This window comes from Danio rerio, chromosome 23, assembly GCF_052040795.2.
Source record: "Danio rerio strain M-AB ecotype USA chromosome 23, GRCz13ab, whole genome shotgun sequence".
In the NCBI taxonomy this organism is placed as follows: domain Eukaryota; kingdom Metazoa; phylum Chordata; class Actinopteri; order Cypriniformes; family Danionidae; genus Danio; species Danio rerio.
Genome location: NC_141043.1, coordinates 33052467 through 33065485, shown reverse-complemented (window position 1 = coordinate 33065485; position 13019 = coordinate 33052467). Strand labels below are relative to the sequence as shown.

The window sequence follows — 13019 nt, the reverse complement described above, 5'->3', positions numbered from 1 at the left end:
TGGTTTATTTGTATATTTGTTAGTTTCGTGCTTCATAAGCCCAAATACTTTTGTATTTTTTTGTCAGTGAAATGATATACAAATGTTTTCCTGTGATGAATGCAGAAGTAATGGACCTTACAGCAGCTTTAAGTAAGTCTACTTCAGCGAGGCGTGCAAAAAAAACACCCTGTGAGTTGAACGTGACGCTGAAATAACCACGTGCACAGAAAGATTACAGTAGGCTCCCTGTTATGCATGTAAATGCTATTCTTTTGGTGCTAAAACATTGGCGTCATACCTCCAAAGATCAATCTGTTTTAATGGGGCCGCGGTACTTTTAATAGCAGGTGTTGTCGTGGCTCTGGAAAAAGGAGAAAGTATTCCTGAAAGTGATGCACTAGAAATGTGTGTATTTCAGTTTCCCCTCATGTCGAAATGCTTCTTTTGTATTTGAGTCAATAGATTGTCACCTAAATGTTCTCTTGTGTTGGAAGTGCCTGATCGTATTCTAAATCCAGCGAGCCGTGTCAGTCTGCATGTGAGCTTTGCAAGAGACTGGCATTAGTGAGAAGTGAATTACAGTCTGCGTTTTGTTTGGTTCTTTTCCGTTTGGTACTTGTTTCTTTGTCCTTGCATTTTACCACACCAGGATTTTATGGCTTCGTCATAACTCACGTCCTCTATTGGAACTGCCAGATGAACCCGCGAGGACTGCAGATTTCAGTCCGGCTGGTTCTTGCCTTGCATTCATCATTCCGGTAGCAGTTTAGGTTGTCAGCTGATGCACTGCGGTGGCAACTCGAGTCTTATTATGCTTGCATGGGTAACATAGATAACCGGGTGGCTGAAACAGCACCCAAAGCATGCTTATTTTTGTAGATTTGGTAGTCAGGTAGACTTGTTGAAGAAATATTGTTCTGTAAAGCAGCTGGTTTCATGGGTTGCAGACATTTCACCAGAGAGAGGGCTTTGAAACGTAACTTTACAGTACAAGAAATCAAAACATTTACCCCTGCAGTGAGACCACATGTTAAAATCACAAGTGAAATGTTTGATTTTGTAATATTTTATCGTGGGGGGAAAAAGCGAGGTCACATGTTCCAAAATTTCCATTTCAGGTGTGATCTCACACTCATGTGGTTTTTCTGTAGGGCTACAGGGGCAGCATGAATATATTTTTTTCCAAATAGAATTTGGCTTTCTCTTTCGTTTTGGAATTGAGTTTCACTTCACTTTCCATTCCCATTCCTTCACAACTCCTCCACCGCAGAAACAGGTAAAAACAAACTTGCGTACCTCATAAGAAAAGACGCGCCTCAGAACTGTGTCCATATCTATCCACGTTAAAGTGTCCATGGCACTAGTGCAGTTGAAACCTCGGGTGTGAATCCGTCGGGTTCACTTTTGTATCTTAACTCAGGTGCCAAACTGGAGAAAAGGGGAAGAAGTAGAGCAGGTCACTTGAGATTTAGTTGCTGCTTATTGGGAAATGAGCCAGACTGTCCTGATCAAATTACTGTGATTCTGAACATGTCATGCTGTTCGCCTTTTTTTAAATCAACTATGTGAGCTGAGTTGGCGTACCTTCGCTCCCCATTTGTTGAAAGAGCGGCACTCACTGCTGCTGTTGTATAAGAGCCCGTTGGAATGCAGCAGGTCTACACGAATGCTAGTGTAAATACGCATGGATGTGTTTTAGTTCAGCGCAGCTTCTCCGGTTCCTATAGTCACTGCCGTGGACATACTGTATCACAATAAAGAATCAAAAGTGCTGCTCAGATTGATTCATTTTCACCGTCATCATATAGCCATAGATGTAGACGTTCAACAGGACAGCCGTAGTTTATTAGCGCAAGACGGTAACCTCACCTGGTTGCATATGGGTTCATTTTAATGGTATCGCAGCTCAGCCCACAGAAGATACCTCATCCACTTTTGTTTGTCATGTCACCAAGAGACAGAGACTGCCTTTCCGTGCGCATCCGTTCTTTAGAAAAGGGCAGAACAGGGCCCTAGAAAACACCCACCACCACCACTCATGGACACAGAGCAATAAGCAATTCCTGAAGTGGAGACCTGTGTAGACCTAATGGGGACAGCGATCTGTTGGACACACGTAGCTGACTTACTCTTATGCAAATGCCAGTATTGTGAGATTAGAATGCAGTAGTTTAAGGACAGTGCTTATACGACACCCTTCATGGAGCTGCACGTTTTCATCCCTTTCAAACCCAGAAAATAGCGGCCCTGTCTTTATTACAAGCTACACTTGGGGCTCTCTACACTTTGCATGTTAAACTAGTGTTAGATCTACTTTCCTCTCCTCTCTAGCTGTCTTTTCTCTGTGTCTTTCCCAATTATGTAGCCCTTTCCTTTCCTACTAAACCCTGATTTTTTTTTTTGTTTGTTTCTTCTTTTTTCTAAATGTCTCTGTTTTTCCTCCTTCCCCCTGGTTTGAGCAATTTATTTTTGTAACTGCATGTTAAAGAGTCACTGAATCGATGGATATGTTAAAAAAGAGAATTCAGCTGCTGAAGCCATGCAAAATGTTTTGAATTGCCCTTAAAAATATGAAAGATGTTTTCTGAATGCTTTATATTCTCTCTGCTGTAAAATAATAAAAGGGGAAAAACTTAAGAAACGCTTGTCTTTACTTGAAGTTTGAATGTTTTTTAAAGATTATCTAAACTAATGGTATTTAAATTATTTTGCCACCCAAAATGTACACAAATGAAGATATTTTAATGAAATCTCAGATTACGACGTTTTACGTTTCTTCACACTTCAGAGATATTAAAAAAATGCATGTGAAACTCAAGTGATTGAATCTAAAGTTGAGTCCCAAATAACACACAATTCATTAAGCACTTACACACCTATTTACACTCAGCTATCTAGAATAGAAACTTACTTTAAGGTTATTTTGTCACTGCTGCATAAATCTGAAAGCCCAACCCTCCTCCATGGGATTAAATGTCCAACATTCTACTTTATGCACTATTTAGTATGTAAATAGTACATAATAAAATTGTTTTGCAAAATGGAAAACACCTCAAGTCTTATAAAAAAGAGCTATTAAGTTTTTCATTTACATATACTGTACACTTATCAATGACCATAAACTGATATTCACTAATACCTGTTTGATGCATAAGAGGCTAAGAGTCAACTCTAGTAGAAGCTCTGTGATTCTCACACAACAAGCAAACATGTTTGAGTTTTGTCCAAATATGAATGTTGCATTTCAACATTCATAGAGGTATAGCATTGCTTGCATGACTGAAATAGCAGGCCATGATGTTTTAAAAAATAGTAGCAAAACTAAATGACACAAAACTTGGGCAAGAAGTCAAATATAGTATTTGGCCCAAGCTTGGTATGTGGGCCACATAAGTTTGGCCTTTCTTGACCCACATTTAAAAGACATTTAAATTATTTTTGAGTAAAGAAAAAAAAATTCTACCAATCAGGTTGCCTCAAGAAAAATATTATCAATTTCATTGCAGTCATGACACACCAACATATCTGGCTCAGTTCAGACTCAGTTATGGATTTTAACTTGGCTGAGACTTGAACCAGTTATGGTCCATGATTAGCCATTTTCTGGAAGCCAGACTTGGTCCTCTGGGCCAATCAAAAAGTGATTGTGGGCCAGAGAGATATTGCTACAGTATGTGGGTATAGAACCAGCAAATAAGTTAGTTCTACAAATACCACCAACTATAAGCCATTTAAACCACAATGTTTTAAAGCTTTCTATTGTGTTTTGGTTTTAACATTAACCCACTGCATGGAAGCTAACAGTTAGCCTAAAGTTAAGCAAATCCCAATAACAGTTTTTATAAAGTAATTATTTTTTTCTCAATTTAATATCCTGCAATTTTGAATTAATACATTAATGCAACATGTTGGTATTGTTGATAAATGATAAGGAAGCATTTTGTTCAATGTTTTTTTTACAACCATTAGAAACATCCAATATGAAAGCATAATTCCAAGGTTATCATTTTTAAAAGTACTTTTTATAGCCTAAGTAGGCAATTTAACAGCCTTAAGGCATAAATGTGTGCAGTTTACCTTTGCAAAGAGTCCAAGCTGGCCAAGGTTTGTTTTCCACAGGCCATTTTTATCAACAACTGAAACCGTTTCATAAAAACTGGCGGGAAAACCTCGAGAAAATCAACGGTTTCTCTTTGGTGATTTGACCACACGTCTCTCTTTATAGCTATGTGAATAAACGCTTAAATCAAATTTAACGATGTATGGTAGTCTTGTAAATCGATCCCGTCTATCTAGAATATTTGGAAACCGGTATTTATTCATTTTTTTTTTAATTTTTGATCTCTTAATTAACTTTTTGAGCGTCAGGCCTTGGGGTGAATAGGCATTTAATGGAGGGTCTATCATATTTCTATAAAATACCTACCTTGTGAGAAAAGATGAATGAAAGTAGAGCTTTTGGCGACTTACGGGTGAGTAAATCACCTTTTAAATTTTTAGAATAAACCGAACCTTTGGTTCAATTGCGTCATCTTCTGGTCACTGCAACACACTGCATCCTGTCATAGATTACTGTTTGAATTCCATAAGGAGAAGTAAATGTTGATTAAATTGAAACATTTTATTATTCCTGGTTGTCCTTGGACTTCTATTCGGAGTGAGTCATTAAACTTATGGTCAGTTAGGTTGTTCAGGAAAGGTATTTGTTTGATAGCCTGTAATAATAGTTGATGATGACGGTAAATGACTGCAGTGTGTGCGTTTGTGTTGGTGCTGAAGAGGCATGTTTTCTGTATTATTAAGGCCAGAGGAGGGGGCAGTGATGGGGTCAGTTCCTGGCAGGGTTTATGGACCAGGTAACACAAGGTTATTGCTCAGGCTCCTCTGAGGATATAAATTGTGGAGAAGACTCTTTAGGCTCAGTGTAACGCAGTGTTCTGCACAACCAGATCCACCTGGGAATCGCTGGAAGCTGCGCAGGTAAAGAACATAGTCTTTGTCTTTTAAAATATTTATAAACATTTCGCTTTTGTTTTATTACTGTGCTAATTACTATGTCAGAATGTATTCAGTGCTCAGCATAATTGAGTACACCCTATTTTGAAAATGAATATTTTTATCAATTTCTCAGTGAATACAGGCAATGCATACTGGTGCATTTAAACAAAACAGATTTATTAAACAGATATATTTATTAAAATAATATTTTAGTCAGCAAACATATTTAGAAATTAAAAGATGATACAATTAAATTCAAGCAAAATATTGGGGAAAAAATGACAACCTACTTAGTTGAATTTATTTCAACAAATGTTTTCATAATTTTTGCTTCTCTTTGATTTTTACTTTTTTTTTATTTGTATTTAATATTTTTCTATAACATATAAATTTGGGTGTACTAGTTTTTGGAGCCTTATCGTAAGTTATTTTGTTAGATAAGCTTCAGATTTGGCTTCAGTACTAAGTAATCTAATGTATATGCACAAATATAATATTGTTTAGCTTCCTATTAAAAATGAGAGATTTGTGAGGGGTGTACTTATATATGATGAGCACTGTACAGCGAGAGAGAGATTTTCAGTTTATTATGCAAGTACATAGCATATTATAAATATATATATGTGTGTGTGTGTGTGTGTGTGTGTGTGTGTGTGTGTGTGTGTGTGTGTGTGTGTTTATATAAATGTACATTAAATGTCCACTTTTTATACAAATTTTCTTGTTAATATATACAACAAATTATTGTTTATAGTTGCTCAATGGTTATTAATTGTATAAAACCAGTTGTTTTTATTATTTTATTCTATTGCATTAGTTTTTCTGATATAATATATATTTATCATTGTTTTTTATTATTGTTTTAAAACTAGTTCATTGACTTTCCTTTTTTATTATGTACAGTTGAAGTGAGAATTATTTGCCCCCTTTCCATTTTTTCCCTTTTTTAAATATGTCCCAAATAATGTTAAACAGAGCAAAGAAATTTTCACAGTATGTCATAATATTTTTTCCTTTAGAAAAAAATCATATTTGTTTTATTTCGGCCAGAATAAAAGCAGTTTTTAATTTTTTCAACCCGTTTTAAGGTCAAAATTATTAGTCCCTTTAAGCTATGTATTTTTCGATAGTCTACAGAACAAACCATCGTTATACAATAACTTGCCTAATTACCCTAACCTGCCTAGTTAACCTAATTAACCTAGTTAAGCCTTTAAATGTCATTTTAAGCTGTATAGAAGTGTCTTGAAAAATACCTAGTAAAATATTATTGACTGTCATCATAGCAAAGATAAAATAAATAATCCAGGGGGGCTAATAATTTTGACTTCAACTGTAATTCTTTACATTTAATTATTATAAGGATATTTTTGAGACCTTATTTTCCTCCTAATTTGTGCCTAACTGTGAGTGTGTGCTGTTTTCCAGATATGATGAAGGGTTTATTGAGCGTGTCTGTCAGTCTGTTGCTGCTGTGTGTGTTGTGGACAGACAGTCAGCCTGTAGACACTGCTGACACTGTCAGAGAGGTGAAGACACTTCTCTATTGATTTCTCAAGTATTGCCATTCAGTCATAAAGATAAGGAACTGCCTATTCATCCGGTTTTGTTTATGGCCTGTTCATGGAGTATTGGACTACCTTTAATAGTCGTTGTGTGTGTGTGTGTGTGTGTGTGTGTGTGTGTGTGTGTGTGTGTGTGTGTGTGTGTGTGTGTGTGTGTGTGTGTGTGTGTGTGTGTGTGTGTGTGTGTGTGTGTGTGTGTGTGTGTGTGTGCGCCTGCGTGCTTATGTGTTAGATGCTAGATCTCCTCAGAGCAATGTCTGCAGTGAATGGACAGGAGGACACAGAGCTGGACACAGGTTCTCCTGCTGTCTTGTGGTCTGATACTGCAGATCTGGAGAAGAGAGACTTGCCACGTCTAGGAGTATCAGTACATAGAGCTTTACCTTTAAGAGTCCACAGCAGGTAAACAACCACTCATCTGCTCTTCTTATGCAGTATACACATACTGTAATACAACAGCAGCATGCTTTTTAAAAGGCACTATAGGCTGTTATGCTTTAAATTTTTAAAAATGAAGGTTACAGAAATACAGTAATAGTTCCTAGAACTATTAGTGACTATTAGAACTATTAGAATAACTATAAGTTATTCAGTTATTTCAGTCCCAAAAAACAACATTAAGGGAGCTAAAATAACTCCTACTACTTTAGGGCAGGGTCTGATCCAGTACAATAGGAACTACAGTAATATAAATATGCCTTGTTTACATTATTTACGAAGTTACAAGACTTACAGGTTCTATTAACATTCATAAAGGAATTCACCTATTGCCTTCATATTCAGTATTTTTTATTTTTTTTGTCAAAGGTGATTTACTCCAACTTTTTTGCAGCTTCAGTCACAGGTTAAGTTCAATCGCTATAAAACTAATAATGAAAACACGATCGCATCCTACATTCTTTGCCTGTTGATTTTGTTGAATGGAGCACTTGATTACACTTATATTATATGAATACAACTAGGACAATTATAACTAGTTCTTATTACTGGGTTCCTGTAACTAGTACGAAATTACTTAAAAAGATCAATATTTTTATTGATATGTTTTTTTAAATAACATTGCTTTTCTTAGTGTGACAAAATTCTTAGTTTTTTTATAATAATAGGTTAGAATAGTAGTTTTATAATAATTTGTAATAATCTATATAGCATTTTTGCTCTATAAATAAAAAACTTTTGTGGAATAGAAATGTTTCATATATGTTTGGACCAAATGTGCACCAATGTTCAGGTTATAGTGAATCAATCACAGAATACTTTTCATTTAACTATGCTAAACCAAGTGAACATACCCTTAGAGTATACATAATGTGCCGTACCTGACCAAAATAATGTTTGTTTTTAAAACTAAGAGATTTATATGACAATGCTAATGGTACTTTTTACTTTATTTCTGTGTTCAGTAAATCTGTAGATGGATCTAGATACCGTCTGTCATCCCCATCTAAGTGGATGTCCAGCCTCCGAGGTTGAAGAGTAGTCATCATTTGAGTATCCATCTCACAATGTTTGAATGAACTCAAAGCTACTGCATAAGGTTTACACTCTCCTGCATGCTCTCTGCTTAACAAATAAAATAAACATAGCTAGTATATATATATATATATATATATATATATATATATATATATATATATATATATATATATATATATATATATATATTTTTTTTTTTTTTTTTTTTTTTTTTTTTTTTTTTTTATATATATATATATATATATATAAACCGGGGAAGTCAGTTTGGAATAGGAATAACTTCATGAACTCTAGAAATTTTTATTATTGTTTTATTTTGGCATTTATTTAGAGTTTCACGCTTTATAACACACGGCTGTTGCTCTCTTCTGTAAAGATAGTATTGGCAATGAAGTATTTCAATATTGGATCTCAGTAAAAATGCATAGATGCATTAAAAGCTAGATGTGTGTAGAAAAGAAATGGGCAGATATTTTACATTACATTACAAGTTTTTGCATGTGTCTGTAACTTTGTCTTGTACATTTTGCATTTGTGTTGTTGTATAATTGTGAGTCCAGAGTGGTTGGAAAGTCTATAAAAGCCCTGTGACTGCGTGGAGTGTGTGGTGAATGTCTCAAACACAGTATTTCCAGAAACAGTCTGCACCGCCACCTCTCTTTCTGAACTGCCTTCTGCTCCCCAAAAGACCACTGGGAGGAACCAGGCGATATGGCTTTTCCAGCAGAAACTGAAGAGAAACAGGCTGTTGGTCACATGTAAAGAGTATTTTACGAAGATAATTCTCATGAGCACCTCAGTGGGCACTTGTCAAAACAACTTGTCAAAAACAACATCAGAAAATATGTCAAAAGAAAAAAAATAATAATAAACAATCATCAAAAATGCCAATCGATTGGATGTCAGTTGACTAAATTGATGTCAAAACAGACATCAAATTGACATCTAACACTGCTATAAAAAAATAACGCCTTGTTCTGTTTAGGTGTTTTTTTTTTTTACCCCAATTTTAGATGCCAATTTGAATTCTACTTTAACATCAAGAGTTTACATGCATATGGATAGTGTCAATTTGTAATTTGCAACTTAAGCTATCAATAAAAAAAATCTTCTATTATAATACTATTCCTACTATTATAAAATGTATAAAATACTACTACTACTATTAATATATTATAAAATGTCGATGTCATATGGACGTCAAGGTTTTGACATCAAATCGATTTGCACTTTTAACTTTGTTTTTTATGTCGTTTTGACATCAAGCTGTCCGCTGTGACAGCTTTATTTACCTCTTTAAGAGCGTCTTTAGAAATCTGCCCAGACATTTTGATACCTGTGAAAGAAACATTATGAGTATTAAAAGTGAAAGCGTGTGTGTTTGTGTATGTGTGTGTCAGATGGAATCTCACTGTCTCTGTTGAGCAGTGGTGAATGTGCTGCGGCTGCTGCCCTCTGCAGGACATCAGTGAGGTCAGATACAGAGAAATCATCCATACTGACACCTCCGGCCTCTTCCACTGAATCTACAACACCAATCACACACATTTAATCAGTGATTGGGCAACTCATTATTAGTAACGCGAGTTATGTAATAATATTACTTTTCTAAGTTATGAGTAAAGTTACACATTACTTTAAAAAGTAATATTTGAGTTACTTTTTAAAAAATAATTTAACTCCAGTTACTTTTTAAAGTAATTATTACGCTTTTATAAATAGCTTGCTGAATTAAAATGTGTGTAATCGCGTTGAATTACACTGCGAAAATGAGCATGTAAAGCATCAGGAAGTTCTCAGAAGATAACATTGTTATATTTTTTTAAAGGTAAATATAGGTGTAGGTTATACAGTGTCATTAAATGAAAATGTCTTCTAAGAATACCCTGTAAGTAAAAGAGATCAAGCCTCAGTCAGGTCAGAAAAAGTAACTCAAACTTAACTCAAAAGTAACGTAACTTACTTTTTTAAGTACGCATTACTTTACATAAAAAGTAATTACCATAACTACACTCCATTTCATCATTACAAAATTAACTATTCATAATCATTTACTACACTGTCCTCATTCATTGTTTTAATTTGTGCACTGAAACAATCTTGTCTGCTTGTCGAATAGTAGTAGACTATGTCTCTGCTGAATATACATCAAGTCTGGTAATGTCAGTGAAAAACAGTGAACAAAAGCAATGTAAGATGCAAGTAATAAAGTTCACCAATACAATCATTCACATGTAACTTTAAAATAATATTTATAAAATTATTTATTAGATCCAATTGAACTGTAATGCCATAAATTTTGGCATTTTAGTCTTATATGTGATGGTAAAATATTTAATTTATATAATGCATTCGATAATATTAGATTGCATATTAAATATATTATTATTATTATATAGTTATAAACATATAGAGAAACAATGCAATTATAATATGGAGATGTTCCTGTTGATTTAGAAAAAGAGTCATATAATAATAAGAAATGAATTGTATTATTATTGGACATAATTGAGCACCGTATACTTTAGCTCAGCATAAATGAGGATACCTTACAAATCTTGCTTTTTACTAAATATTTTCTATTGGATGCTTTATAATATACATTAGATTAGTCAGTACCAAAGCCAAAACTGAAAATGATATAACAAAAATTTTAAAAGGATCACGGCCCAAAAATGTGTACACCCAAATTAATATGTTGGTGGAAATATAGTCATTATTTATTAATATTAATAATAAATAATATTTTATAGTAATAAATAAAAAATAAAATATAATTTCATATTTAAATGTATAATATTCTGATATATTTATCCAATTTACTACTCCTAATTTCATTATTATTATTATTATTATTATTATTTTAAATGTGTAAACATGTAACAACATTAATCTAAATATATTTAAATATAAGTGTATATTAAAATATATTCTGGTTTGCTGAATTGACCTTTAATGCCCATGAAAAAAAAAATACATTAGTTAAAACATACACCATATAGGGGGAAAGAAGAAAAGCATAACCCTAACCCTGACAAATCTTCTGCTTGATTGTGTGTGCGAGCACTCACCCGGGCCAATGTTGGTCATTTCAGCAGTGTCTGTAACGGGATGAGCAGAGAGGAGACTGCAGGACAGCAGGAGCACAGAGCAGAACACAAACAGCTTACAGATCATCTCTACAGCGGCTCCAGCTCCTGTCAGGTCAATCAGCTCCACAGACACTCTCTCATCTTATATACCCCACACTACCAATCATAACGAATGCCACGTTTTTATTGAACGTCTTATTTTCACATTTAGATCCCATTGCATTAATGCATCCATGAATAAATCGGGATCGCAGTGGCTTTATCACCTTTGAATCTCATTGACCTGTTTTACTGAGTTTGTAAATCGGGGAACACAGGTGTGCAAATGTCCTTCTATTTACTCCACGACGCATAAAAGACTATTTTATGAACGTGTCAGCTGTCTTTTATGTAGGCCTTTTATACTGAAAAAGATGGAAGTATATTTCACAACTGATGCATAGGTAAAGTGGTTTTACTGGGGATTCTGGCTGCAACACTGATCCTGTCAACATTATATCAATTGGGGTGATAAAAGTGGAGAGCATCGGGAATATAAACTTGAGATTCAACACATTTGAATCAGCAACACATTTGTTTATCATCCATTGGTGAAGTCATATTAGCAATGCACATTTGACATTTATAAAAGCTTGGAGTGAAATCAGACAGAGCAGACGCATTATACTGTGCGTCACTCAGTTTTACTGCACTTGTTGATCTATATATGAAAGATTGATCCCATGAGGCGTTTGTTTGCATGTATTGCTCCCAGCATTAAACAGTTTCAAAAAGAAAATAACAATTTGCAATGCTAGGCTGTGTTCAATATCAGATATTATCCCCCAATATTCAGAAAAGAAGCTGATCAATTTATGTTCTTGAATTACGTTGTTAATTAAAAACTAAAAAACTGATGGCACTGAAAAAATGCTGGGTTGTTGAATGACACACTCTAAAAAACAGTGAATAGCACTCCTACATAAACAGTGTAGTCCACCAGCTTAAATGGCACACTCCAAAAATGCTGGGTTGTTGTACTCCGACAATAGGTTAAATATGGACAAACCCAATGTTGGTTTACAGCAACACAACATTTTTTAGAGTGTGTCATTTAGTCTGGTGCAATACACCGTACATGTAGAACACATGGAAGTGTGAACCTTGCCTAAGATAAAGCAAAAAGATGATCTGGAATATTTGCCACAATCATTGATTAATCGTCTATGGTGATTTAATCTTATTGCTATATTTTTTTGTTGGACTGGATAAATGTGCACATGGTGAAAAGATGATTATTTTATGGTTACATTTTATGATTTTATTTTTTTTATGGACAAAAACAAACAAACTATTACAATATATAATATAATATAACTTAATGTATAATATGTGGTGGAGCAGGCCGATGCAGTGGCGCAGTAGGTAGTGCTGTCGCCTAACAGCAAAAAGGTCGCTGGGTCGATCCTCGGCTCAGTTGGCGTTTCTGTGTGAAGTTTGCATGTTCTCCCTGCGTTGCGTGGGTTTCCTCCAGGTGCTCCGGTTTCCCCCACAGTCCAAAGACATGCGGTACAGGTGAATTGGGTAGGCTAAATTGTCCGTAGTGTATGAGTGTGTGTGTAATGTTTCCTAGAGATGGGTTGCGGCTGGAAGAGCGTAAAAACTTGCTGGATAATTCGTAAAAACTTAATGGATAAGTTGGCAAATCATTCCGCTGTGGCGACCCTGGATTAACAAAGGGACGAAGCCGACAAGAAAATGAATGTGGGGGAGCAGTGGGTAACACTGTTGTCTCACAGCAAGAAAGTCTCTGGTTTGAGCCTCGGCTGGGTCAGTTAGCATTTTTGTGTGGAGTTTGCATGTTCTCCCATGTTCACATAGGTTTCATCTGGGTGTTCCACTTGTAAGGGTGTTTCCCAGGGATGGG

General features: G+C 35.0%; 1 protein-coding gene and 2 long non-coding RNA genes across 3 annotated transcripts in view; 1 reads left to right on the top strand and 2 right to left on the bottom strand.

Moving 5' to 3' along the window:
* The window catches only part of LOC141380514 (uncharacterized), a 90501-nt gene extending 88416 nt beyond the window's left edge, over positions 1-2085 (bottom strand). Inside the window, exons 1-3 of the long non-coding RNA XR_015523747.1 lie at positions 1852-2085; positions 1567-1726; positions 1279-1410 (exon numbers count right to left, since the gene is read on the bottom strand). This is a non-coding gene — a long non-coding RNA (uncharacterized LOC141380514). The remainder of the gene's footprint in view (positions 1-1278; positions 1411-1566; positions 1727-1851) is intronic.
* Positions 2086-4903: 2818 nt separating this feature from the next.
* Positions 4904-6916, top strand: LOC137489186 (uncharacterized). Its single transcript, XR_015523746.1, has 3 exons — positions 4904-4962; positions 6409-6509; positions 6778-6916. It is a non-coding gene; the product is annotated as an uncharacterized LOC137489186 (long non-coding RNA).
* A 1406-nt stretch (positions 6917-8322) lies between these two features.
* Positions 8323-11227, bottom strand: uts2a (urotensin 2, alpha). The gene is given in 4 exon segments (NM_212848.3): positions 8323-8751; positions 9314-9357; positions 9434-9547; positions 11093-11227. Coding segments are annotated over 4 exon segments (378 nt in total). The 5' UTR covers positions 11199-11227; the 3' UTR covers positions 8323-8637.
* Positions 11228-13019: the final 1792 nt, after the last annotated feature.